The following is a 26959-nucleotide window of genomic DNA, read 5'->3' on the forward strand; positions in this document are numbered from 1 at the left end:
AGTAAGAACAATAGAGGAGGTGGTTGACCAGACTCAGATTTCTAGGTTCTTTCATGCCGCTCTTGCTGATTTTCCAATTCAATGAAACTCACGCATAAGGTCAGGTCATACGTTCTGTGACAAAATCCAGAACTTAACTGAAAAATTTTCAGGCATGGGAAAAGCAGCAGCTCCTGAGGTAGAAAAGACTGACCAGCAGGAAAGTGATGTATTAGGTTAGTGCAAAAGCAATTTAATGGCAAAAACCGCAATTGCTTTTGCACCAACCTAATAAAATGGCAATCAAGCACCCTCTCCTGAATGATGCATATAGAGACAATCTCTAGATCGGGCTACTAAACAATGTAGTTGATGGGCCCTACTAGGGTCAGCACATTGAGGACTCTATGATTAGTAAAATGTTACTCCATCCACCCTTCCCTGTGAATTTGGAGATGAATTAATGAGCCCCTCTAATTTTTACTGAGAACTCTCATCTTCCAACAATGAACAAGACCAGGGGTTAGGCTAAGTCCCAAATCCCCAGTGGGGACCCGGTTCAGAGTTAAATGGGAAGGTGTGGATAATTATATTTCTTGGGCTTTTGGATACTTGTATATAAGTGACTGTGAATATATACTCCAGCATCAGAATGAAGGGGAAACTGATAATTCTCTCTAGTTTGAAGTCTGAGGTCACCACCAATGGGGACTTTATCTAGACCCAACTTTGGGTGGGTCTCTATAGCCAATTACAAATTCTACTGTTATAGTGCACACTACTCAATATATTTTGTTATAAATGTATCACTAAGTGAACACCTGCTCACCTTTGCCCACAAGCACTGAAGAAAATTGCTCAGTTGGGGTCATTTTAGTGCGGCATGTGAAAGGCCATGTACCTACCCGACTACCTTGTGCTGTTGTTTCTCAAAAACAACACTGATTGCTTGGGGTAAAAAAGGAAATAAATGCCTTCACTGCTGTACTTAAGGATGACAAAGTTTCCTGTGAGACTAATCCTCCATTAAACAGCTCCATCTGACCTGTGCACATGACCTCAGATGCACACAGCCTCAATGCATTATTGGCTGCTCAATGCCACAGTGCAGCCCTGGGTGCTGGCAGTACCTGACTTTGTGACTGTCATAGACACTACTGCCCAAGAGAAAAGAACTTAGTATAAAACAACTGATATACAAAATTCCTTTTTCAGCATCCCTGTCCATACCAATGATAAGGATCAGTGTATTCTTATGTGGAATAGGTTGCAATATACCACTAATGTCCTTCGACAAGACTACCCAAAATCCCCAACTATCTATCATCCATGGATAGGGCGTAACCTGGAAAAATTTCTGCTCTTGGAGAGTACACTAGCTTTCTACTATATTGAAAGCATTTCCCTGGTGGGTCCAGACACAGGCACCAACTAATAAAGACTGGCTGGGCCATTAATACATAAAAAAACTTAGCACTAAAGTGAAATCCTTGTGTTGTAATCTGGGAAGGAGCACATCGCATTCCAGAGGAGATGACTGCCTATCTTTTGGTCTTCTTAATCCCCTAAAATGAAAAGGAAGCTCAATCATTGTTGGTCATGGACACTTTAACACTCCCCACCACACAAGAAACTTGATGGCCACCCATCTATGAGGGTACCAAGAAGACCTTACCTTTGTGTGGTGCTCAACCAACAAAATGCCCTAGGGCTAACCAACAAGCCTTCAGGACTATCCTTCTCCTTGGCTCCTGTAATTCCCACTTGCTGTTTGAGTTACAGATCTCAACAACCTCTCAGTTTGTTGACTGAAGGCTAGAGAAGAACAACATCGCTACATGTGATAAGTGATCATTGGGTATAATCTCCAGGAAACTGTAATCTCCCAGAGTCAGCTGAAAGGTACACTCTTTGAGATACTGTAGGCCAATTATTGGGCCTTGATAGATATTGAGTGCATGTCCAATGGCTGTGAAATAATCTTATGACCAGAAACTCCAACATGAAGTTAACATTTTCATTTTTGCTCTCTACTTACCTTAAAGTGTTCATACTTCAGGCAAAGTCTACAATTTCCTTAAAATATATGCTAAAATACACATTCAGGAATCAAAGAAAAAGATCTTCTGATAAGTTCAATTTTAAAATAATTTAAAGTTATCTATAATTACTACACTTACTATTACGCCTTTCCCTTCCAGGAGTTACTTTTTTCTTTTCTTGCATTTGGAGTTTTGACACTGAATCTTGATGAACAAACATAGAATTTTTATCTGGTACTACAAAATGAGCCACATAAAGAGATGTATTTAGTCCACAAAATGAAAAAACAAATCTATTGTGAAATCTCTATATTTGAAGTTTATAAAACGTATACAGCAATATTTTTTCTCATTTTTATAAAATCATAAGTAAATCACCATAATTTAAATCTGACATTAAAATGATGAAAATAGTTTTAATGGGTGTTACATAAGCTGTCTCATTATATCATAAATATTCTAAGGCATCAAGTATATTTTCTATTGGTCTTCAGAATTCATGGGTTATTTACACTGTAGGTTAATAATAATAATAGACCAAACAATAAAAATTTGTATGCACATTATTCATTACCATATTATTTGTAATTGCAAAATATTCAACACATCTAAATATTCAAGTATAATATATTGACTCAATAAACAAAGATATATACTGTAAATTATGATATGATATAAATACTCTACATATCACTATACATAATACTATACATATTATGTAAAAATAATAAAGGTTTCTATAAACTAACATAGAGGGATTTCTAGAAGATAATGTTAAGTGAAAAATAATCTTAAAAACAGGATATCTGGGATGGTAACTTTTGGGTCAGAAATAACTAATCAGAAAAAAATAGAGAGAAACAGAGAAATATTAACCTTTTCAAAATGAGACACAGGTAAAATAAGCAAGCAAACACTGTAGTTGGTTATCTACAAGACAACAGGGTAGGAAAAAGGAAGGGAATACAAAGAGAAGGACTGTGGCAGAGATTATATTCTTCTAAGAATATCTTCTGTATAATATTTACTTTTGGAGATAGGATAATGTTCTACATATTTGATATGGTTTGGACGTGTGTCCCCTCCAAATCTCATGTTGAAATGTGATTTCTAAGGTTGGAGGTATTGCCTGGTGGGAGGTGTTTGGGTCATGGGGGCAGATCCTTCACGAATGGCTTGGTGCTCTCTCTATGGTAAGGAGTTCACATAAGATCTGGTTGTTGATGAAGATTTTGGGATGTCCCTCATCTCTCTCTTGCTTCTCTTGCCAAGTGACATGCCCTTCCCTTCTGCCATAGCTAAAATCTTCCTGAAGCCTCATCAGAAGTTGAACAGATGTTGGTACCATGCTTGTACAGCCTACATAATCGTAAGCCAAATAAGCCTCTTTTCTTTATAAATTACCTAGCCTCAGGTATTCCTTTACAGCAATGCAAAATGCATGCACACAATATTCTAAAAATAAAATTAATTCAATAAGGATAAGCAGAAACTAAAACTGAAAGGAAACTTAATAAAATGAACCTACTATATGGAACAAAAAAACAAGTACTAATTCACGTAACTAATAAATACAGTATTTGAAACATACCCTCAGTCTTGGGCAAGAGTGTTGGGGGCAGACTGCAAACAAATCATGAAATTCTTTTAGTATGTTTGTTTTTGTAGTAGTATATGCTAAGCAATTCTGTGAAAGTTTCAAAGTATTACAGGATAGAGCAAATGCATAAATCAGTTGGTGCTTTGAGAGTCAGGATTCAAAATACAAAAGAAAGGACATACACATACAAAATGAAGGAAGTCAAGAACAAGCCCTGAGACACTAAAATTAAAGGTATCCAAGAGATCTCATGATTTCTAAAATATGTGTATTCATGTACACATGCAAGCATATGTGCCCGTGCATGTTTATGTATAAATATATACACATACACATGTGTATGTATGTGTAAGTAGATAGATACACATAAATATATATGTGTATTCTAAGGCGTATGGGTTCAAGTTAAAATCTTGTGTGTGATCTTTCAGGCACACCCATAGACAAGTACAAAGGTATTATCTGGCAGTTATTGTGGAAGACAGCTTTCCACCCCACACTGGATGTAACATAGAGCCAGTGCACTGTGGTCTCTGTACGGATGTGCAGGTATAGGTTCAGATCTCTCCAGACCAACCATGCTCTTACTCATCTCTGCACACCTAGCTCAGGAACCCTCCATTTGGAGTCCTTCTTGTGAGGGAGTAGAAAGCTCAACTAAGGCACTGTATTATTCAGGGGACTCTGCTTAGATGACCTTACTGGGGCAGCCTTGAAGACAACTTTCTTCTGACAGTGTTCAGTACTTTTCCACTCCTGGTCTTCTCCACATGCCACATCTATGTAATGGCAAGAGCTTTTTATTTGGGGTTCCTGTGGCAATGAAATGATCCCCCCATTTTTAAATGAAACATCTGCCACTCACCTGGTTCCTTTAACTGGGAAAAGTGGAATTCTGCTAAAGCTGGGCCCTTTCCTGTGTAGACTCTTGTTTATATTATCACAGTATCTGAAAAAAGGCTTAATTATTCCTTTCAGTTTGACTTGTTATATTAATTGACTAACTCAACAACTGGCAGCTCTCTCACTGACAAAGCAGTGCAGTGAGCAGAGTTGACCAGTAAATATGTTGCCTTTCTAGAAAGGAAAAGAACCCTGAGGATCCCATGGAGATTTTTTGGGAGATGTTAGAGAAATGCATGGGACACTCATGGATGATGGTAATGAATCCTTCGCAAGAGTCTGGGAGTCCCATTAGAGCACTTGTGTCTAATTAGAGCACCAGCCATGACAATGTATCTCAGGAAGTATTTTGTGGGCCCTGGGGTTGCTTTGGGGGAATGCTAGTGATTGTTTATATAAGCTTTTCAGATCTCAGGGAGAACTAATGATCCTTCCCTTTAGCTTCCAATTCCCTGGCTGAGCTTGCTTGGTGGGTTAAATTATAAATCCCAAAGAGGAACTCTAGGAAAGCTGGGGAAGCAATCCCTACCTAGTAATACAATCTCAGAGGCAATGGCAGTAAAAGTCATCAGAGACCCTGAGTTGCTGAGCTGCACCCAGTTACTAGTGTTAGCTCTAAGCATGTCTCTGACACTGAAAGACAGCCTGTGATGCAGCAAATTATTGAGACTCATGCCTAAAATGGAAAAGAATGTAGAACCCTTTGGAGTTACTTCACCCATCTATCTGAAGTGATCTTAGAGACTTGGGTTTTTCACCTCCATGATGTAGAAGGAAAACTTAGTGAGAGTGTCATCTTGTGGGGTGTATCATTATAGATCCCCACTTTCGGAGTATACTATTAGCAGCCACTTTGCCTAAAGAGGAGGAGGAAGAGAGGACTGGGATGAAAACCTGCAAGCATCCAAAACCATCTACATCCTCAGCTGGATATTACTTGAGCTTAGAAAGATTTGGTCCAACCCGATAAGTTCCTCGACTTTAAAAAACATAGTTGGACTATTCTTCCAGTGTATATAGCTTCCCTGTGAGCCACCCTGGTGGTAGATGAGACTGTTAATGAGACTCAGTTTTTTAGGTTCATTCATTTTACTCCTACTGGTTATTGAACTCAATTAAACCTCCTCATAAGGCCATGCTGATCAGTCTGTGACACAATCCAGATATTCACTGATGACAAATCATCAGAATTGAAAAAGGAGCTGCTGCACAGATAGCAACAACTGGCTGGCAGAAAGAGTGATGTAAAACTGGTAATCACACGCTCTCTCCAGGACCATCTGGGCAAGCACTTTCACAACAAGATCACTGGTTCTGGTTACTTACGTGTGGGTTCTCAAAGAGGAAATTGATGGGCTCTCCCATCAAGGAACTCATGGCAAGGTAGTGAGCCATGGGGCCCTAGAGGGTGGTCTGCTAGGGTCTACAAAGTAATGGATCCTGATTAATAAAGCGCTATTCCTTCTGCTCCTCTCAGTGAAGCTGGAGAACTGGAGACTCTCATTCAACTCTTAACTGATGTCTCAGCCTTCAAAACTAAACAAGACTAAGGATTAGGCTAAGGTCCCTATGTCCCTATGAAGAACGGTGGTTGTTCTTTTCTTTTACCTTGTTATATAAGGTAAAAGTTCAACAGGGATATAGAGGAGCACTGAATTTCTTGGGCCTTTTGGATTTGGCGCACAACTAACTGTGATCTCCGTAATCCCTAACACTATAATGGGAGGGTTACGGGTTGAATTGTGCCCCTCTGAAACAGACAAGTTGAAGTCCTAACCCTTGGTATCACAGAATGTGACCTTATTTGGAAATAGGAACTTTACAGAGATAAATGAAAATGAGGTCATTAGAGTGGGCCTTAATTCAATATAAATGTTGTCCTTATAAAAACAGAAAATTGGAGCACCCACACACACTGGGAAAATGACATGTGAAATTGAAGGCAGAGATTGGGGTGATGCATATAGAAGCCAAGGAATGTCAAAAATAGCAACCCACAAGGAGCTCGGGCAGAGGCATGGAATTGATTTTCCCTCTAGTTCTCAGAAGGAACCAACCCTGTCAACACCTTGGTCCCAGACTTCTAGTCCACTGACTATAATTTTTTGTTGTTGAAGCCACCCAATTTGTGGGTAGTTTGTAATGGTAGCCCTACCACTGGGAAGTGGATCACTGCTGTAACAAATACTTTAAAATGTGTAAATGACTTTGGAATTGGGTAATGGGTAGAGGATGCAAGAGTTTTGAGGTATATGATAGAAAAAACTTAGATTACCTTGAAGAGATTGTTGGTAGAAATATGGATATTAAAGGTGATTCTGGTGAAGGCTCAGAAAGAAAAGGGAAGAACTACAGAGAAGGCTTCTCTCATCTTAGATATACACATATATTGTCATGAACAGAATGTCGACAGAAATATGAATGTTAAAGGTGCTTCTAGTGAGGTCTCAGATGGAAATGAAGAACATATTGGAAACTGGAGGAAAGGTGATCTTTGTTATAAAATTGCAAAGAGCTTGTCTGAATTCTGTCTGTTGGGTGGAAAGTAAAATTTGTAAGCAATGAACTTGGATATTTATCTGAGAAGATTCTAGGTAAAGTGTTTAAGGCACATCTTGGTTTCTCTTTTCTGTTATAGTAAGACGCAAGATGGAAATAGATAAATCAAATAAGGAATTGTTAAGCAAAATGAAAACAGAACATAAAATTCAGAAAATCTTCAGCCTATCAGTATTGAAAAAAATAAGAAAGCACATTGTGGAAAGAACATCAAGGATATGACTGCACAACTATTTGCTAAATAGATGAGATATGTGAATTGTGGATCTAATCAACCATCTCAGCAGAAATCCTGACAACTTGAACTGAAGGAGATAGAGAAAGGATGAAATAGAAGTTGGCTTTCAGATTGCTAAGATTCTATAGACAGGGAACAGGTCAATAAACTATTCTGCTGCAATTGTGTTATCCTTCAAGAGAAAGGAACAATGACCCTAAGGATGGTCCCAATACCAGTGGGGCTTCTACTGTCACCAAGAGCCCAGAAGACACAGGCCAGAGGGCTGGGCTGTTGCCCCTTCTGTTTGAAGAGGTGGGCCACCACCTACATCAAAGGAGGCAGGGCCATACCCCACTAGGCCCAGAGGACAGGGCATTGAACCAAGAGGACTACTTTCAAGTCTGAAAATCTAAAGACATTTACCCTGCCAGATTCTGAATTTGTTTGGGACTTGTGACCCCTTTTTTTTCTTCCAATTTTTCCCTTTAGGAACGAAAATGTCTGTCCTATGCCTGCCCCACCACTACATTTTGGAAGCAGATAATGCAATGTCTGGTTTTACACGTTCACAAACGAATAGGACTTCTGCACAGGATGAATCATATCTCAAGTCTCTCCCATAATTATCTAAACGATTTAAATGATGAAATTTGGAACTTTGAATTGATGATGCTTAGAGAAGATTTTGGAATTAGCATTGAACTTTTGGAGATGTTGTGATGGGGTGAATGTATTTTGCATGTGGGAAGAACATGACTATTTAGAATCAGAGAGTAGACTGTTATAGGTTGAATTGTCCCCACTATCTTCCCCAAATTTGTAGAATTCCTAAACCCTAGTGCCTCAGAACATGATTTTGTTTGGAAATAGAGTCTTTACAAAAATAATCAACTAAAAATGAGATCATAACAGTAGGCTTTAGTCCAATAAGAATAATATCCTTATAAAAACAGGATATTTAGGTAAGAGACAAGTATACTGAGAAAAAGTCATGTGGGGATGAAAGTAGAGACCAGAGTAATGCATCTCCAAGCCAAGGAACACCAAATGTTGCCAAGGAACACCAAATGTTGCCAATGAACTACCACAAATTAGAACAGAGGCATTTAACAGATTCTCACTGACAGTCCCTCAAAAAGAACCAACCTTGCTGATACCTTATGTTGTACTACTAGCCTCAAGAACTCTGAGACAGTAAATTTCCATTGGTTAAGCTGCCTAGTTTGTGGTTATTTGTTATGGTAGCACTAGGAACCTAATACAAAGGAGAAACAGACAATCCTCTTTGGCTTGGGGCAAACTTCACTAGCACTCTTACCCAAACACAAGTATGCACGGGTCCCACTGGACCACTAAAACCTCCATTGTTATGGCCCCCACTACTGAATGTATAACAGTATAGATATGTTGTTTTAGTATCTTCCTGCTTGAATTCATTCCCAAGCCCCAAAGAAAATTGCTGTAGTTAGGGCCATTTTGTGGGACATGTGGGGACCATGAATTTACCTGAGTAATAGTACCTAACGCTATTGTCTACCAAAAAAAAAAAAAAAAAAATCCATGAACTAAGGGAGAAAAGATATAACTACTTCATTTCATAGACCCAGTTTTCTATGGGACTAATTTTCCATTCAATAATCCGATGGGGCCTGAGTACTGGCCTTGGGTACACATAGAGATGCGATTGATTATTGGCAGTTCATTGCATTAGTGTAGTCCTAAGCACTGGTAGTATTGACTTTGTGACTGTCACAGAGGCTACTGCCCAAGACAAAGGAACTTAGTATACAACAACTGACATGTCAAATACTCTTTTCAATATCCATGTCCCTGATCTAACCTTCTACTATATTGAAGGCATCTTCCTGGTGGGTCCAGACACTACCAAAGAAAAACTGTTGCCCTGTTGACCCACATGCAGCAACACAGCTAGCCCAAGAATACAGAAAAGGTACAAAGACCTAAAATCCAAGTGAATTCCAGGGTATGATCTAGAAAGGGGCATAAGGTCTTATTCCAGAGGAGACAATTGTCAAGCCTTTGGCCCACTCTATCCCAACAAATATAAAGATGTCCCAGAGACTACTGGGACTATTCAGCTACTAGAACATTCACATCACACAAGCAGAAATCTAGATGACACCCATATATTGTGTTTCTAGTAAGGCTGCCACTTTTGAGTGATGTTCTGACCAACAGGATTGCCTGGAGGCTTTCCAATGGGCCATGCTGCTAACTTTACCCTGAGCCCTTGTGATCCACATTTGCCTTTGAGTTATAGATCTCAGCAACTTCTCTGTTCACCAATTAGAGTCTATGGCAGAAAGACACTGACACAGGACTGAGGTGTCCATTGGGTTTTTGAATTCATAATCTTCCCAAATCAGCTGAAATCTACACATTCTTCATGAGACAAATTTTGGCCGGTTATTGGACATTGGTGGATACTGATTCTATGACTCATAGCCATGAAATAGTATTATAAAGTTCAACCAAAGGTCACCAATTCTGGGCTATTTTTTAAAATTATCTTGGGGTATTAACATATTAGTTCACAGTATAAAATGCCTTTTTTCTTTTTGAGTCAGGTTTTTGCTTTGTCATTCAGAATGGAGCACAGTGGTGTGAACACGGCTCACTACAGCCTCAACCTCCTAGGCTCAAGCTATTCTCCATTTCAGCCCCCCAAGTAGCTGGGGCTACAGGCATGAGCCACTACACATGGCTAATTTTTGTAATTTTTTTTTTTTTTTTTTTGTAGACACAGGGTTTTGCCATGTTGCCCAGGCTGGTCTTGAACTCCTGAGCTCAAGCAATATACCCACTTCAGTCTCTCAAAGTGCTGGGATTATGCAATCATAAACCAAAATTCCTGAAGCTACTACTAAGCATCTTGGGGAGATACTGGAAAGCCTCTGGGGCACTTTTAGATAGTGCGTACAGATCATCTGCAAGAGTCTGAGGGTCATCAGCTACGCCAATGGGTCTCAGAAAGCGCAGTGAATGCCACAGAGAGTTCTAAGAGATGTTTACATAAGATTCTATGTTCTCAGGGGGAATCACTATCCTTCCCTTAGCCCCCAGTTGTCTTTTTAAAATTATAATTATACTTAAAGTTCTGGGATACATATGCAGAACGTGCAGGTTTGTTACATAGGTATACATGTGCCATGGTGGTTTGCTGCACCCATCAACCCATCATCTACATTAGGTATTTCTCCTAATGCTATCCCTCCCCTTGTCCCCCTACCCCTCAACGGGCCCCAGTGTGTGATGTTCCACTCCCTGTGCCCATATGTTCACATTATTCTTCTCCCACTTATGAGAGAGAACATGCAGTGTTTGGTTTTCTGTTCCTGTGTTAGTTTCTGAGAATGATGGTTTCTAGCTTCATCCATGTCCCTGCAAAGGACATGAACTCATCCATTTTTATGGCTGCATAGTATTCCATGGTATATATGTGCCATGTTTTCTTTATCCAGTCTATCATTGATGGGCATTTGGGTTGGTTCAAGTCTTTGCTATTGTGAATAGTGCTGCAATAAACATACATGTGCATGTGTCTTTATAGTAAAATGACTTATAATCCTTTGAGTATATACCCAGTAATGGGATTGCTGGGTCAAATGGTATTTCTAGTTCTAGATCCTTGAGGAATTGCCACACTATCTTCCACAATGGTTGAACTAATTTACACTCCTACCAACAGAGTAAAAGCATTTTCTTCACAACCTCTCCAGCATCTGCTGTTTCCAGACTTTTAAATGATCACTATTCTAATTGACGTGAGATGGTATCTCATTGTGGTTTTGATTTGCATTTCTCTAATGACCAGTGACGATGAGCTTTTTTTCACGTTTGTTGGCCGCATAAATGTCTTCTTTTGAAAAGTGTCTGTTCATATCCTTCACCCACTTTTTGATTAGGTTGTTTGGTTTTTTCTTATAAATTTGTTTAAGTTCCTTGTAGATTCTGGATATTAGTCCTTTGTCAGATGGATAAATTGCAAAAATTTTCTCCCATTCTATAGGTTGCCTGATCATGCTGATGATAGGTTCTTTTGTTGTGCAGAAGCTCTTTAGTTTAATTAGATCTCTTTTGTCAATTTTGGCTTTTATTGCAATTGCTTTTGGTGTTGTAGTCATGAAGTCTTTGCCCATGCCTCTGTCCTGAATGGTATTGCCTAGGTTTTCTTTTAGGGTTTTTATGGTTTTAGGTCTTACATTTAAGTATTTAATCTATCTTGAGTTAATTTTTGTATAAGGTGTAAGGAAGGGGTCCCGTTTCAGTTTTCTGCATATGGCTAGCCACTTTTCCCAACACCATTTTTCCTTTCCCCATTACTTGTTTTTTTTCAGGTTTGTCAAAGATCAGACGGTTCTACATGTGTGACATTTTTTTTGAGGCCTCTGTTCTGTTCCATTGGTCTATATATCTGTTTTGGTACCAGTACCATGCTGTTTTGGTGACTGTAGCCTTGTAGTATAGTTTTAAGTCAGGTAGCGTGATGCCTCCAGCTTTGTTCTTTTTGCTGAGGATTGTCTTGACTATACGGGCTCTTTTTTTGGTTCCATATGAAATTTAAGGTAGTTTTTTCCAATTCTGTGAAGAAAGCCAATGGTAGCTTGATGGGAATAGCATTGAATCTATAAATTATTTTGGGTAGTATGGCCATTTTCACGATATTGATGATTCCTATCCATGAGCATGGAATGTTTATTCATTGGTTTTTCTCTTCTTTTATTTAGTCTAGCAGTGGTTTGTAGCTCTCCTTGAAGAGGTCCTTCATATCCCTTATAAGTTGGATTCCTAGGTATTTTATTTTCTTTGTAGCATTTGTGAATGGGAGTTCACTTATGATTTGGCTCTCTGTTTGTCTATTACTGGTGTATAGGAATGCTTGTGATTTTTACGCATTGATTTTGTATCCTGAGACTTTGCTGAAATTGCTTATCAGCTTAAGAACTTTTTGGGCTGAGACAATGGAGCTTTCAAAATGTACAGTCATGTCATCTGCAAACAGATACAATTTGACTTCCTCTCATTCTATTTGAATACCTTTTATTTTTTTCTCTTGCCTTATTGCCCTGGCCAGAACTTCCAATACTATGTTGAATAGGAGTGGTGAGAGAGGGCATCCTTGTCTTGTGCTGGCTTGTGCTGGTTTTCAAAGGGAATGTTTCCAGCTGTTGCCCATTCAGTATGATATTGGCTGTGGGTTTGTCATAAATAGCTCTTATTATTTTGAGATACACTCCATCATTACCTAGTTTATTGAGTGTTTTTAGCATGAAGGGGTGTTGAATTTTGTCAAAGGCCTTTTCCGCATCTATTGAGATAATCATGTGGTTTTTGTCATTGGTTCTGTTTATGTGATGGATTACATTTATTGATTTGCATATGTTGAACCAGCCTTGCGTCCCAGGGATGAAGCTGACTTGATCGTGGTGGATAAGCTTTTTAATGTGCAGCTGGATTCTGTTTGCCAGAATTTTATTGAGAATTTTCACATCGATGTTCATCAGGGATATTGGCCTGAATTTTTGTTGTTGTTGTTGTGTCTCTGCCAGGTTTTGGTATCAGGATGATGCTGGCCTCATAAAATGAGTTAAGGAAAATTCCATCTTTCTCTATTGTTTGGAATAGTTTCATAAGGAATGGTACCAGCTCCTCTTTGTACCTCAGGTAGAATTTGATTGTGAATCCATCTGGTCCTGGGCATCTTTTTTTTTTTTTGGTTGGTAGGCTATTAATTACTATTTCAATTTCAGAACTTCTTATTGGTCTGTTCAGGGATTCTACTTCTTCCTGGTTTAGTCTTGGGAAGGTGCATGTGTCCAGGAATTTAACCATTTCTTCTAGATTTTCTAGTTTATTTTCATAAAGGTGTTTATAGTATTCTCTGATGATAATTTGTATTTTTGTGGGATCCGGGGTGATATCCCCTTTATCATTTTTTGTTGTTTCTATTTGATTCTTCTGTCTTTTCCTCTTTATTAGTCTGGCTAATTTTGTTAATTTTTTCAAAAAAAACAGCTCCTGAATTCATTGGTTTTTGAAGGGTTTTTTGTGTCTCTATCTCCCTCAGTCCTGCTCTGATCTTAGTTATTTCTTGTCTTCTGCTAGCTTTTGAATTTGTTTGCTCTTGCTTCTCTAGTTCTTTTGTGATGTTAGAGTGTCGATTTTAGATCTTTCCCACTTTCTCATGTGGGCATTTAGTGCTATAAATTTCCCTGTACACACTGCTTTAAATGTGTTCCAGAGATTCTTGTCTGTTGTGTCTTTGTTCTCATTGGTTTCAAATAACTTATTTATTTCTGCCTTCATTTCGTTATTTACCCAGTAGTCATTCAGGAGCAGGTTGTTCAGTTTTGATGTAGTTGTCTGAGTTTAAGTGTGTTTCTTAATCCTGAGTTTTAATTTGATCGCACTGTCGTCTGAGAGATTGTTATGATTTCCATTCTTTTGCATTTGCTGAGGAGTTATAATTTGCTTCCAATTATGTGGTCAATTTTAGAATAAGTGCAATGTGGTGCAGAGAAGAGTGTATATTCTGTTGATCTGGGGTGGAGAGCTCTGTAGATATCTATTAGGTCCACTTGGTGCAGAGTTGAGTTCAAGTCCTGAATATCCTTGTTAATTTTCTGTCTCATTGATCTGTCTAATATTGACAGTGGGATGTTAAAGTCTCCCACTATTATTGTGTGGGAGTCTAAGTCTCTTTGTAGGTCTCTAAGAACTTTCTTTATTAATCTGGGTGGTCCTGTATTGGGTGCATATATATTTAGAATAGTTAGCTCTTCTTGTTGCATTGATCCCTTTACCATTATGTAATGCCCTTCTTTGTCTTTTTTTATCTTTGTTGGTTTAAAGTCTGTGTTATCAGAGACTAGGATTGCAACCTCTGGGTTTTTTTGGCTTTCCATTTGCTTGGTAAATATTCCTCCATCCCATTATTTTGAGGCTATGTGTGTCTTTGCATGTGAAATGGGTCTCCTGAATATAGCACACCAATGGGTATTGACACTTTATCCAATCTGCCAGTCTGTGTCTTTTAACTGGGGCATTTTCTCATTTACATTTAAGGTTAATATTGTTATGTGTGAATTCGATCCTGTCATCATGATGTTAGCTGGCTATTTTGCACATTAGTTGAGGCAGTTTCTTCACAGTGTCATTGGTCTTAATATTTTGGTATGTTTTTGTAGTGGCTGCTACCAGTTTTTCCTTTCCTTCATATTTAGTGCTGCCTTCAGGAACTCTTGTAAGGCAGGCCTGGTGGTGACAAAATCTCTCTCAGCATTTGCTTGTCTGTAAAGGATTTTGTTTCTCCTTTGCTTATGAGCTTAGCTTGGTTTGGCTGAATATGAAATTCTGGGTTGAAAATTCTTTAAGAATGTTAAATATTGGCCCCCACTCCCTTCTGGCTTGTAGGGTTTCTGCAGAGATAACTGCTGTTAGTCTGATGGGCTTCCCTTTGTAGGTAACCTGACCTTTCTCTCTGGCTGCCCTTAACATTTTGTCCTTCATTTCAACCTTGGTAAATCTGATGATTATGTGTCTTAGGGTTGCTCTACTTGGGGAGTATCTTTGTGGTGTTCTCTGTATTTCCTGAATTTGAAAGTTGACCTGTCTTGCTATTTTGGGGACGTTCTCCTGGATAATATCCTGAAGGGTGTTTTCCAACTTGGTTCCATTCTCCCTATCTCTTTCAGGTACACCAATGAATCGTAAGTTTGATCTTTTCACATAGTCCCATATTTCTTGGAGGCTTTGTTATTTCCTTTTCATCCTGTTTAATCTTGTCTTCACACTTTATTTCATTAAGTTGATCTTCAATCTCTGATATCCTTTCTTCCACTTGATCGATTCATCTGTTGATACTTGTGTATGCTTCACAAAGTTCTCGTGCTCTGTTTTTCAGTTCCATCAGGTCATTTATGTTCTTCTCTAAACTGGTTATTCTAGTTAACAGTTCCTTTGACCTTTTACCAAGGTTCTTAGATTTCTTACATTGGGTTAGAACATGCTCCCTTAGCTCAGAGGAGTTTGTTATTATCTACCTCCTGAAGCCTACTTCTGTCAATTCATCAAACTCATTCTCTCTCCTGTTTTATTCCCTTGCTGGCGAGGAGTTGTGATCCTTTGGAGAAGAAGAGACATTCTGGCTTTTGGAATTTTCAGCCTTTTTGCACTGGTTTTTCCCTCATCTTCATGGATTTATCTACCTTTGGTCTTTGATGTTGGTGACCTTCGGATGGGGTTTTTGCATGGGTTTCCTTTTTGTTGATGTTGATACTATTGCTTTCTGTTTGTTAGTTTTCCTTCTAACAGTCTGGCTCCTCTTCTGCAGGTCTGCTGGAGTTTGCTGGAGATCCACTCCAGACCCTGTTTTCCTGGGTATCACCAGCAGAGGCTACAGAACAGTAAAGATTACTGCCTGCTCCTTCCTCTGGAAGCTTTGTCCCAGGGTGGCACCGGCCAGATGCCAGCTGGAACTCTCCTGTATGAGGTGTCTGTCGACCCCTGCTGGGAGGTGTCTCCCAATCAGGAGGCATGGGGGTCAGGGACCCATTTGAGGAGGCAGTCTATGCCTTAGCAGAGCTCGAGCACTGTGCTGGGAGATCTGCTGCTCTCTTCAGAGCCAGCAGTCAGGAACATTTAAGTTTGCTGAACCTGTGCCCACAGCCGCCCCTTCCCCCAGATGCTCTGTCCCAGGGAGACGGGAGTTTTACCTATAAGCCCCTGAGTGGGTCTGCTGCCTTTCCTTCAGAGATGCCCTGCCCAGAGAGGAGGAATCTAGAGAAGCAGGCTGGCTACAGCGGCTTTGCTGCACTATGGTGGGTTCTGCACCCAATTTGAACTTTCCAGCAGCTTTGTTTACACTGTGAGGGGAAAACCACCTACTCAAGCCTCAGTAATGGTGACACCCCTCCCCCCCACCAAGCTTAAGTGTCCCACGTCGACTTCAGACTGCTGTGCTGGCTGGGAGAATTTTAAACCAGTGGATTTTAGCTTGTTGGGCTCTGTGAGGGTGAGATCCACTGAGGAAGACCACTCGGCTCCCTGGCTTCAGGCTCCTTTCCAGGTGAGTGAACAGTTCTGTCTCACTGGCATTCCATGTGCCACTGTCATATGAAAAAAACTCCTGCAACTAGCTCAGTGTCTGCCCAAACAGCCACCCAGTTTTGTGCTTGAAACCTAGGGCCCTGGTGGTGTAGGCACCCGAAGGAATCTCCTGGTCTGCGTGATGTGAAGACTGTGGGAAAAGCATAGTATCTGGGCCAGATGGCACTGTCCCTCATGGCACAGTCCCTCGCGGCTTCCCTTGGCCAGGGGAAGGAGTTCCCTGACCCCTTGCACTTCCTGGGTGAGGCAATGCCCCACCCTGCTTCTGCTCGCCCTCCTTGAGCTGCACCCACTGTCTAACCAGTCCCAATGAGAAGAACCGGGTACCTCAGTTGGAAATGCAGAAACCACCTGCCTTCTGCATTGGTCTCGCTGGGAGCTGCAGACTGGAGCTGTTCCTGTTTGGCCATCTTGCCTGGGAATATAGCCCCCAGTTTTCTAACCAAGCCCCCTCAGTGTTCAAATTAGAGAACCAACAAAGGACTTTTTACAGTATCCTGGCCAGCCACCCTGATAGTCCCTTGGTTGCCTAGTGAGAGTGAAAACAACAGAGGATAAGATTGTTGACCAGACTCAGATTTCTAGATTCACTTGTTTCAATTCTGCTAGTTATCAAACCTCCTCCTAAGGTCATGTGGATCAGATATAGTCCAGATATTAACTGGCAAATTTTGAGCATGGAAAACATAGCTGCTGCCCAGATAGCACACACTGGCCAATGGAAAGAGTGACATAAAAATGGCAATCTGCTCAATCCAGGCAATGGCCTTCTAGAGGAGATCTATCAGATTGGTCACAAAACAACAGGGTCTCAAAGGAGTATGATTGATGGGCCCTCCAATAGACAGTGAGCCACGGTGGTCCCACCAGGCACTAAGGTCCATGTGGTGATGTCCACTATGAGCAGTATGAGTGTTATTTTCTCTAACCTTCTCAGTGAATCTTGAAACTTGAGTAGTTTGCTTCCTTAATGAAGGAAGTAACCTTACCAAATTTAGAGTGATACATTGTGGGGTCTAACATACAGATCGTTCCTACTTTTACCCAGATCTCTCATCTTTCACAAATGAGCATGACTAGGGGTTAGTGCAAGGTCCCTATATCCCCAGTGGGGAACTGAGGACCAAAACTTAGGACAAAGTTTGAAGTGGGGGTGGGAAAAAATGACATTTCTTGGGTCTTTTGGATACTGGTCAACAAATTACTGTGATCCTCACATTCCCTGACATGAGGATGAGGAGGAAACAAATAATTCCTTCTACTTTTTAATCTGAGGTCACCACAAACAGGACCTCTTTCTAAACCAACTATGGGGTAGATACCTTTGGGTCACTATACATCCCTATTGTCATGGCCTCTACTACTGAATATATTACTGGTTAAATATATTTTCTATATGAACCAACTCTAGCATTTACACCCACCTCCTAATGGGATTTGCAGCAGTCCAGGTATTTTGTGGGATATGTGGAAGATCATGACCTACCAAACTACTGGCACCTAGTACCAATGTCTACCAAAACCAGTATTAATACTCTGGGGATAAAAAAGGGAATAATTTCCCCCATTGCTGAGCTTTAAGAAGTCAATTATCTATACACTATTTCTGCATTCAATAGACCCATCTGGCCTACGTGAAAGACCTCAGGTGCCTAAACCTTGTACTGATAAGGGTTCTAAAAAGCATACGTGCTACCTTTGGCACCAGTGGTAACCTGACATTGTGACAGTTAAAGAGGCTGTTGTTCAGGATGAAGGAACTTGGTATGTACCAGTTGACATAGCAAATGTCCTTTCAGCATTCCTCTCCATGAGGATGATCAGGATTAGTTAGAATTATGTAGAATAGGTTACAATAAACCACTAATATCTTTCCACAAGGCTTCCAAAATTCCCCAACTATTTGTAATCAATGTATAGGTTATGACCTGGACAAAGTTCCACTCCTGGAAGAAGCAATAACCTTCCACACTGTTTATGAAATCATCCTAGTGGGCTCAGACAAGGACACTACCCAAAAGGAACCAGATGCTCTGTTCACCCACCTGCAGCATGTACTATGCCATTATCATTGGACAAGGCACAAGGACCTAAAACCCAAGTGAAATTCCTGGGTGTAATCTGTAAAGGCTATGGTGTTCCATTCTAGAGATGATGATTGTCATGTCTTTGGCCAGCTCTGACTCAAAAAGTAAAAATAATGTGAGCAATAGGAGGGACCATTCATCTGCCGCCATAGTCACATTCAAGCCACAGAGATCAGACAGCATCCTCTATCAGGTTACCATAAAGACCACTACCTTTGAATGGGGCCTTGACCAACATGATACCTTGGAAATCCTTCTACTGGCCACCTTGGCTGCCCTTGTACCTCTCTGACTTCCATTTGCTGCTTCAGTTACAGATCTCGGCAATACCTCTGCCTACTGACTGGGACTACTACAGATCAGAGGTGCCCATAAATGGCCAGCAGCAGATGAAAGGTACCCATCTTTTATGAGACAATTATTGGCCTGTTATTGTCCTGAGATGGATACTGAGAGCATAAACTAAGTTGTGTAATAATATTATGACAAGAAATTCTAACCAAAACATATCATTATCTTTGTTTTTGTTCTTGAGTTATGTTAGAGTATTTACACTTTAGAGTATAAATTATCTATAAAATATATGTACTCAAATACATAAGTATGAACCAAAGAAAAAAGTTCCTTTGAGATTAATTTAAAATAATATAAAATGCTATCATCATTATACTTACTGCTACATCCTTCTCCTTCAGAAGTTTCTTGTTTCTCTAATTGCACTTGGATTTTTGACACTGAATCTTGATGTTTAAGCATAGAATTTTCACTTGATTCTTCACCATGCACTATGTTAAGAGAGAAATTTGGTCCCTTACCAAAAAAACAAATCTACTATGAAATCCTAGAGTTCAAATTTATAACAAGTGGAAGCAACATTTTCTTTCATCTTATAAAGTTATAAGTAAACTACCTTAATGCTCACCATGAAAATGGTGAGAAAAGTTTCAATGTGTGTTGAAGATGTATTATTATTTCATAAATATTCCTAGATATTAAATGTGTTTTAGATTAGTCTCTACTTTCCTTATTTATACTTTAGGTCAATACATAATCATAGACCAAAAAATGAAAATGCATATGCTCAAGGTCATTCATTACAGCATTATTTGTAATTGCAAAGTATTCAAAACCATTGAGATTTTTAAGCACAGGAGATTGGTTGAATGAACATATATATATACACACACACAAATATATGAACATATATATACACACACAGTTATATGTATATATATATACACACACATATATATATACACATGTATATGTGTGTGTGTGTGTGTATATATACCAGAAACAATAGTATAATATCAATTATGGTACATAATTACGTGCATCTATGTGTGAATGCATATATATGGTCTATGATATGGTACACAAGGCTGTACATACAGTGAGAAGTTACCCTCCCTTCTATGCTGATACATCCTACCCTTGCCCAATGTCATTTTGTGGGGAAAATGTAATATTGATGGAGTCAGTGACCTTCCATGTTTAGACTCTTGCTTATGTTGTTGCAGTAAGTGAATAAAGGCTTGTTACCTTCAATTTGGCTTGCTATCTTAATTGACCATCTTCACACTTGGCAGCTCCCTTGGTGACAAATGGCTGTGAAAAGGGTGGTCAATTAAGCAAAATGCCTTTCTGGAAAAGGAAAAAGCATGCAGATGCCCAGGGAATTTGTGGGAGATGCTAGAGTTGAGACTTCTTGGGGGATACTAGTGGATCATTTGCAAGAGTCTGAGTGTCCCATGGTGCACTCTGCCAGCCCTATCAGTAGGTCTTAGAAAGTGCTGTCCAACACCATGGGGCACTCTCAGAGAGTGCTAGCAGATTGTTTACATAAGCTTTTTGGTTCTGAGGGACACCAGTGGCCCTTCTCCTTAGCTCTAGACTCTCAGGCAAAGATGCCTGGTGGGTCAAATTAGAGATCCAACAGAGGGCCTCTGAGAAAGCTAGAGAAGAAATTCCTTGGCCACTGCTATTGTCCCCTGCAGATGACACTGAAAGTTTTCAGAGAACCTGCGAGCTAATATGCACCAATTCTAAAGCTAATTTATTTGCTCTTAGTTCTAAAGAGGTACCAGGCAATGACAGACAGCCTATGACCCAGCAAGGGATTGAGACTCGTGGTTTAAATAAAAGGAACGGAGAGCCCCTTTGGGATTGCTTTCCTGTGAGGTCTAGGAGAACTTAGAGGAATGGATTATTTGCCTGCATGATGAAAGAGGTAATCTTGTTAAACTAACTTAGTGGTACCTTGTGGATGGTGTCACTATAAAACCCCCCCTTTACAGTGTCATAACAGAAGAGGTTTTGCTCAAGGAGGATAAGCAAAGTCGGAGAATGAGAAGGGAACACCCAAGCCCTTCTTTTTCAACTGGGTTCTATTTGGGTTCTGACAACTTTGGCACACCCATGCTATCTTCCCTATGATTAAAATACATTTTTAGGCCGTGGTTGCAGAGGCTATACAGCCCTGCAAACCATACTGGTGATATCTTGGTCTCTTGCTTGAGAGTGAGAGCAGTTAATGATGAGAGTGAGAGCGGTCAATGATAAGATTTTTTAAAAGTCTCAGATTTCTAGGGTTATAAGTGTCACTCCTACTGGTTAGGGAGCCAAATTAAAATTAACTCTCCTCTAAGGTCAGGCAAATTGGTCAGTAAAATAATCTAGATCGGGGTCCCCAACCCTGAGGCCATGACCAGAACTGGTCTGTAGCCTGTTGGAAACTGGGCCAAACAGCAGTAGGTGAGCAGTGGGCGAGTGAGCGACGATTCATCTGTATTTTCAACTGCTCCCCATCATTCATATTACTGCCCGAGCTCTCCCTCCTGTCAGATCAGCAGCAGCATTAGATTCTCATAGGAACACAAACCCTATTATGAACTGCACATATGAAGGATCTAGGTCGAGTTTTTTTTATGGTTAGTTTATTTATTTATGTATTTATTTATTTATTTTTATTATACTTTAAGTTCTAGGGTACACATGCACCATGTGTGGGTTTTTTACCTATGTATACATGTGCCATGTTGGTGTGCTGCACCCATTAACTCATCATTTACATTAGGTATTTCTCCTAATGCTATCCCTCTCACCTCCCCCAACCCCATGACAGGCCCGGTGTGTGATGTTCCCCTTCCTGTGTCGAAGTGTTCTCATTGTTCAAGTCCCCTATGAGTGAGAATATGTGGTGTTTGGTTTTCTGTCCTCACGATAGTTTACTGAGAACGATGGTTTCCAGCTTCATCCATGTCCCTATAAAAGACATGAACTCATCCTTCTTATGGCTGCATAGTATTCCATGGTGTATATGTGCCACATTTTCCTAATCCAGTCTATCATTGGACATTTGGGTTGGTTCCAAGTCATTGCTATTGTGAGTAGTGCTGCAATAGACATATGGGTGCATGTTGTCTTCATAGTAGCATGATTTATAATCCTTTGGGTACATACTCAGTAATGGGATCGCTGGGTCAAATGGTATTTCTAGTTTTTTAGATCCTTCAGGAATCACCACACTGTCTTCCACAATGGTTGAACTAGTTTACACTCCCACTAACAGTGTAAAAGTGTTCCTATTTCTCCACATCCTCTCCAGCACCTGTTGTTTCCTGGCTTTTTAATGATCGCCATTCTAACTGGTGTGAAATCGTATCTCATTGTGGTTTAGATTTGCATTTCTCTGATGTCCAGTGATGATAAGCATTTTTTCATGTGTCTGTTGGTTGCATAAATGACTTCTTTTGAGAAGTGTCTGTTCACATCCTTTGCCGCTTTTTGATGGGGTTGTTTGATTTTTTCTTGTAAATTTGTTGAAGTTCTTTGTAGATTCTGGATATTAGCCCTTTGTCAGATGGGTAGATTGCAAAAGTTTGCTTCCATTCTATAGGTTGCCTGTTCACTCTGATGATAGTTTCTTTTACTGTGCAGATGTTCTTTAGTTTAATTAGATCTCATTTGTCTATTTTGGCTTCTGTTCCCATTTCTTTTGATGTTTTAGTCATGAAGTCTTTGCCCATACCTATGTTCTGAATGGTATTGACTAGGTTTTCTTCTAGGGTTTTTATGGCTTTAGGCCTAACATTTAAGTCTTTAATCCATCTTGAATTAATTTTCGTATAAGGATAAGGAAAGGATCCAGTTTCAGCTTTCTACTTATGGCTTGCCAATTTTCCCAGCACCATTTATTAAATAGGGAATACTTCCCCCATTTCTTGTTTTTGTCAAGTTTGTCAAAGATCAGATGGCTGTAGATGTGTGGTATTATTTCTGAGGGCTCTGATCTGTTCCATTGGTCTATATCTCTGTTTTGGCACCAGTACCATGCTGTTTTGGTTACTGTAGCCTTGTAGTATAGTTTGAAGTCAGGAAGCGTGATGCCTCCAGCTTTGTTGTTTTGGCTTAGGATTGTCTTGGCAATGCAGGCTCTTTTTTGGTTCCATATGAACTTTAAAGCAGTTTTTTCCAATTCTGTGAAGAAAGCCACTGGTAGCTTCATGGGGATGGCATTGAATCTGTAAATTACCTTGGGCAGTATGGCCATTTTCACGATATTGATTCTTCCTATCCATGAGCATGGTATGTTCTTCCATTTGTTTGTGTCCTCTTTTATTTCATTAAGTAGTGGTTTGTAGTTCTCCTTGAAGAGGTCCTTTACATCCCTTGTAAGTTCGATTCGTAGGTATTTTATTCCCTCTGAAGCAATTGTGAATGGGAGTTCACTCATGATTTGGCTCTCTGTTTGCCTGTTATTGGTGTATAAGAATGCTTATGATTTTTGCACATTGATTTTGTATCCTGAGACTTTGCTGAAGTTGCTTATCAGCTTAAAGAGATTTTGGGCTGAGATGATGGGGTTTTCTAAATATACAATCATGTCATCTGCAAACAGAGACAATTTGACTTCTTCTTTTCCTAACTGAATACCCTTTGTTTCTTTCTCCTGCCTGTTTGCCCTGGCCAGAACTTCCAACACTATGTTGAATAGGAGTGGTGAGAGAGGGCATCTCTGTCTTGTGCCAGTTTTCAAAGGGAATGCTTCCAGTTTTTGCCCATTCAGTATGATATTGGCTGTGGGTTTGTCATAAAGAGCTCTCATTATTTTGAGATATGTCCCATCAATACCTGGTTTATTGAGAGATTTTAGCATGAAGGGCTGTTGAATTTTGTCAAAGGCCTTTTCTGCATCTATTGAGATAATCATGTGGTTTCTGTCTTTGGTTCTGTTTATATGTTGGATTACGTTTATTGATTTGCGTATGTTGAACCAGCCTTGCATCTCAGGGATGAAGTCGGCTTAATCATGGTGGATAAGCTTTTTGATGTGCTGCTGGATGCAGTTTGCCAGAATTTGAGGATTTTCACATCAATGTTCATCAGGAATACTGGTCTAAAATCCTCTTTTTTTGTTGTGTCTCTGCCAGGCTTTGGTATCAGGATGATGCTGGCCTCATAAAATGAGTTGGGGAGGATTCCCTCTTTTTCTATTGATTGGAATAGTTTCAGAAGGAATGGTACCAGCTTCTCTTTGTACCTCTGGTAGAATTAGACTGTGAATCCGTCAGGTCCTGGAACTTTTTTTGGTTGGTAGGCTATTTATTCTTGCCTCAATTTCAGAGCCTGTTATTGGTCTATTCAGGGATTTGACTTCTTCCTGTTTTAGTCTTGGGAGGGCATATGTGTACAGGAATTTATCCATTTCTTCTAGATTTTCTAGTCTATTTGTGAAGAGGTTTTTATACTATTCGCTGATGGTAGTTTGTATTTCTGTGCAATCAGTGGTGATATCCCCTTTATCATTTTTTTATAGCATCTATTTGATTCTTCTCTCTTTTCTTCTTTATTAGTCTTGCTAGCCATTTATCTATTTTGTTGATCTTTTCAAAAAACCAGTTCCTGAATTTATTGATTTTTTGAAGGGTTTTTGTGTCTCTGTCTACTTCAGTTCTGCTCTGGTCTAAGTTATTTCCTGCTTTATGCTAGCTTTTGAATGTGTTTGTTCTTCCTTCTCTAGTTCTTTTAATTGTGATGTTAAGGTATGAATTTCAGATCTTTCCTGCTTTCTCTTGTGGGCATTTAATGTTATAAATTTCCCTTCACACACTCCTTTAAATGTGTTCCAGAGATTCTGGTATGTTGTGTGTTTGTTCTCATTGGTTTCAAAGAACATCTTTATTTCTGCCTTCATTTCATTATTTACCCAGTAATCATTCAGGAGCAGGTTGCTCAGATTTCATGTAGTTGAGTGGTTTTGAATGAGTTTCTTAATTCTGAGTTCTAATTTGATTGCACTGTGGTCTGAGAGACAGTTTGTTATGATTTCTGCGCTTTTACATAGGCTGAGGAGTGCTTTACTTCCAACTATGTGGTCAATTTTGGAATAAGTGTGATGTGGTGCTGAGAAGAATGTATATTCTGTTGATTTGTGGTGGAAAGTTCTGTAGATGTCTATTAGGTCCTCTTGGTGCAGAGCTGAGTTCAAGACTTGGATATTCTTGTTAACTTTCCGTGTCGTTGATCTGTCTAATCTTGACAGTGTGGTGTTAAAGTCTCTCATTATTATTGTGTGGGAGTCTAAGTCTCTTTGTAGGTCCCTAAGGGCTTGCTTTATGAATCTGGGTGCTCCTGTATTGGGCGCATATATATTAAGGATAGTTAATTCTTCTTGTTGCATTGATACCTTTACTATTATGTAATGGCCTTCTTTGTCTCTTTTGATCTTTGTTGGTTTAAAGTCTGTTTTATCAGAGACTAGGATTGCAACCCCTGCTTTTTTTGGTTTTCCATTTGCTTGGTAGATCTTCCTCAATCCCTTTATTTTGAACCTATGTGTGTCTCTGCACATGAAATGGATCTTGACTCTTTTTTTTGTTTTTTATACTTTAAGTTCTAGGGTACATGTACACAACGTGGAGGTTTGTTACATATGTATACATATGCCATGTTGGTGTGCTGCAACCATGAACTCATCATTTACATTACATATCTCCTAATAGTATCCCTCCTGGTGTGTGAGGATCCCCTTCCTGTGTCCGAATGATCTCGCTGTTCAGTTCCCACCTATGAGTGAGAACATGTGGTATTTGGTTTTCTGTTCTTGCGATAGTTTGCTGAGAATGATGGTTTCAAGCTGCATCCATGTCCCTACAAAGGACACGAATTCATCCTTTTTCGTGGCTGCATAGTATTCCCATGGTGTATGTATGTCACATTTTCTTAATCCAGTCTGTCACTGATGGACATTTGGGTTGGTTCCAAGTCTTTGCTATTGTGATTGGTGCTGCAATAAACATACGTGTGCATGTGTCTTTATAGCAGCATGACTTATAATCCTTTAGGTATATACCCAGTAATGGGATGGCTAGGTCAAATGGTATTTCTAGGTCTAGATCCTTGAGGAATCGCCACACTGTTTTCCACAATGGTTGAACTAGTTTACAGTCCCACCAACAGTGTAAAAGTGTTCTTATTTCTCCACATCCTCTCCAGCATCTCGTTTCCTGATTTTTTAATGATTGTCATTCTAAGTGGTGTGAGATGGTATCTCATTGGGGTTTTGATTTGTATTTCTCTGATGGTGAGTGATGATGAGCATTTTTTCACATGTCTGTTGGCTATATGAATGTCTTCTTTTGAGAAGTGTGTGTTCATATCCTTTGCCCACTTTTTGATGGGGTTGTTTGTTTTTTTCTTGTAAATTTGATTGAGTTCTTTATAGGTTCTGGATATTAGCTCTTTGTCAGATGAGTAGATTGCAAAAATGTTCTCCCATTCTGTAGGTTGCCTGTTCACTCTGATGGTAGTTTCTTTAGCTGTGCAGAAGCTCTTTAATTAGATCTCATTTGTCAGTTTTGGCTTTTGTTCCCATTGCTTTCAGTGTTTTAGATGTGAAGTCCTTGCCCATGCCTATGTCCTGAATGGTATTACCTAGGTTTCTTCTAGGGTTTTTATGGTTTTAGGTTTAACATTTATGTCTCTAATCCATCTTGAATTAATTTTCGTATAAGGAGTAAGGAAAGGATCCAGTTTCAGCTTTCTACTTATGGCTTGCCAATTTTCCCAGCACCATTTATTAAATAGGGAATCCTTTCCCCATTTCTTGTTTTTCTCAGGTTTGTCAAAGATCAGATGGCTGTAGATGTGTGGTATTATTTCTGAGGGCTCTGTTCTGTTCCATTGGTCTATATCTCTGTTTTGGCACCAGTACCATGCTGTTTTGGTTACTGTAGCCTTGTAGTATAGTTTGAAGTCAGGAAGCGTGATGCCTCCAGCTTTGTTGTTTTGGCTTAGGATTTTCTTGGCAATGCAGGCTCTTTTTTGGTTCATATGAACTTTAAAGCAGTTTTTTCCAATTCTGTGAAGAAAGTCACTGGTAGCTTCATGGGGATGGCATTGAATCTGTAAATTACCTTGGGCAGTATGGCCATTTTCA

General features: G+C 39.6%; 1 protein-coding gene across 1 annotated transcript in view; it reads right to left on the reverse strand.

The window, feature by feature from the left end:
* The window catches only part of CCDC7 (coiled-coil domain containing 7), a 502976-nt gene that overhangs the window by 179882 nt on the left and 296135 nt on the right, over positions 1 to 26959 (reverse strand). Inside the window, exons 26-27 of the mRNA XM_030940622.1 lie at positions 19194 to 19304; positions 2160 to 2258 (exon numbers count right to left, since the gene is read on the reverse strand). Coding sequence (XP_030796482.1) covers positions 2160 to 2258; positions 19194 to 19304 — 210 coding nt within the window. The remainder of the gene's footprint in view (positions 1 to 2159; positions 2259 to 19193; positions 19305 to 26959) is intronic.

Source organism: Rhinopithecus roxellana, chromosome 11 (genome assembly GCF_007565055.1).
Source record: "Rhinopithecus roxellana isolate Shanxi Qingling chromosome 11, ASM756505v1, whole genome shotgun sequence".
In the NCBI taxonomy this organism is placed as follows: domain Eukaryota; kingdom Metazoa; phylum Chordata; class Mammalia; order Primates; family Cercopithecidae; genus Rhinopithecus; species Rhinopithecus roxellana.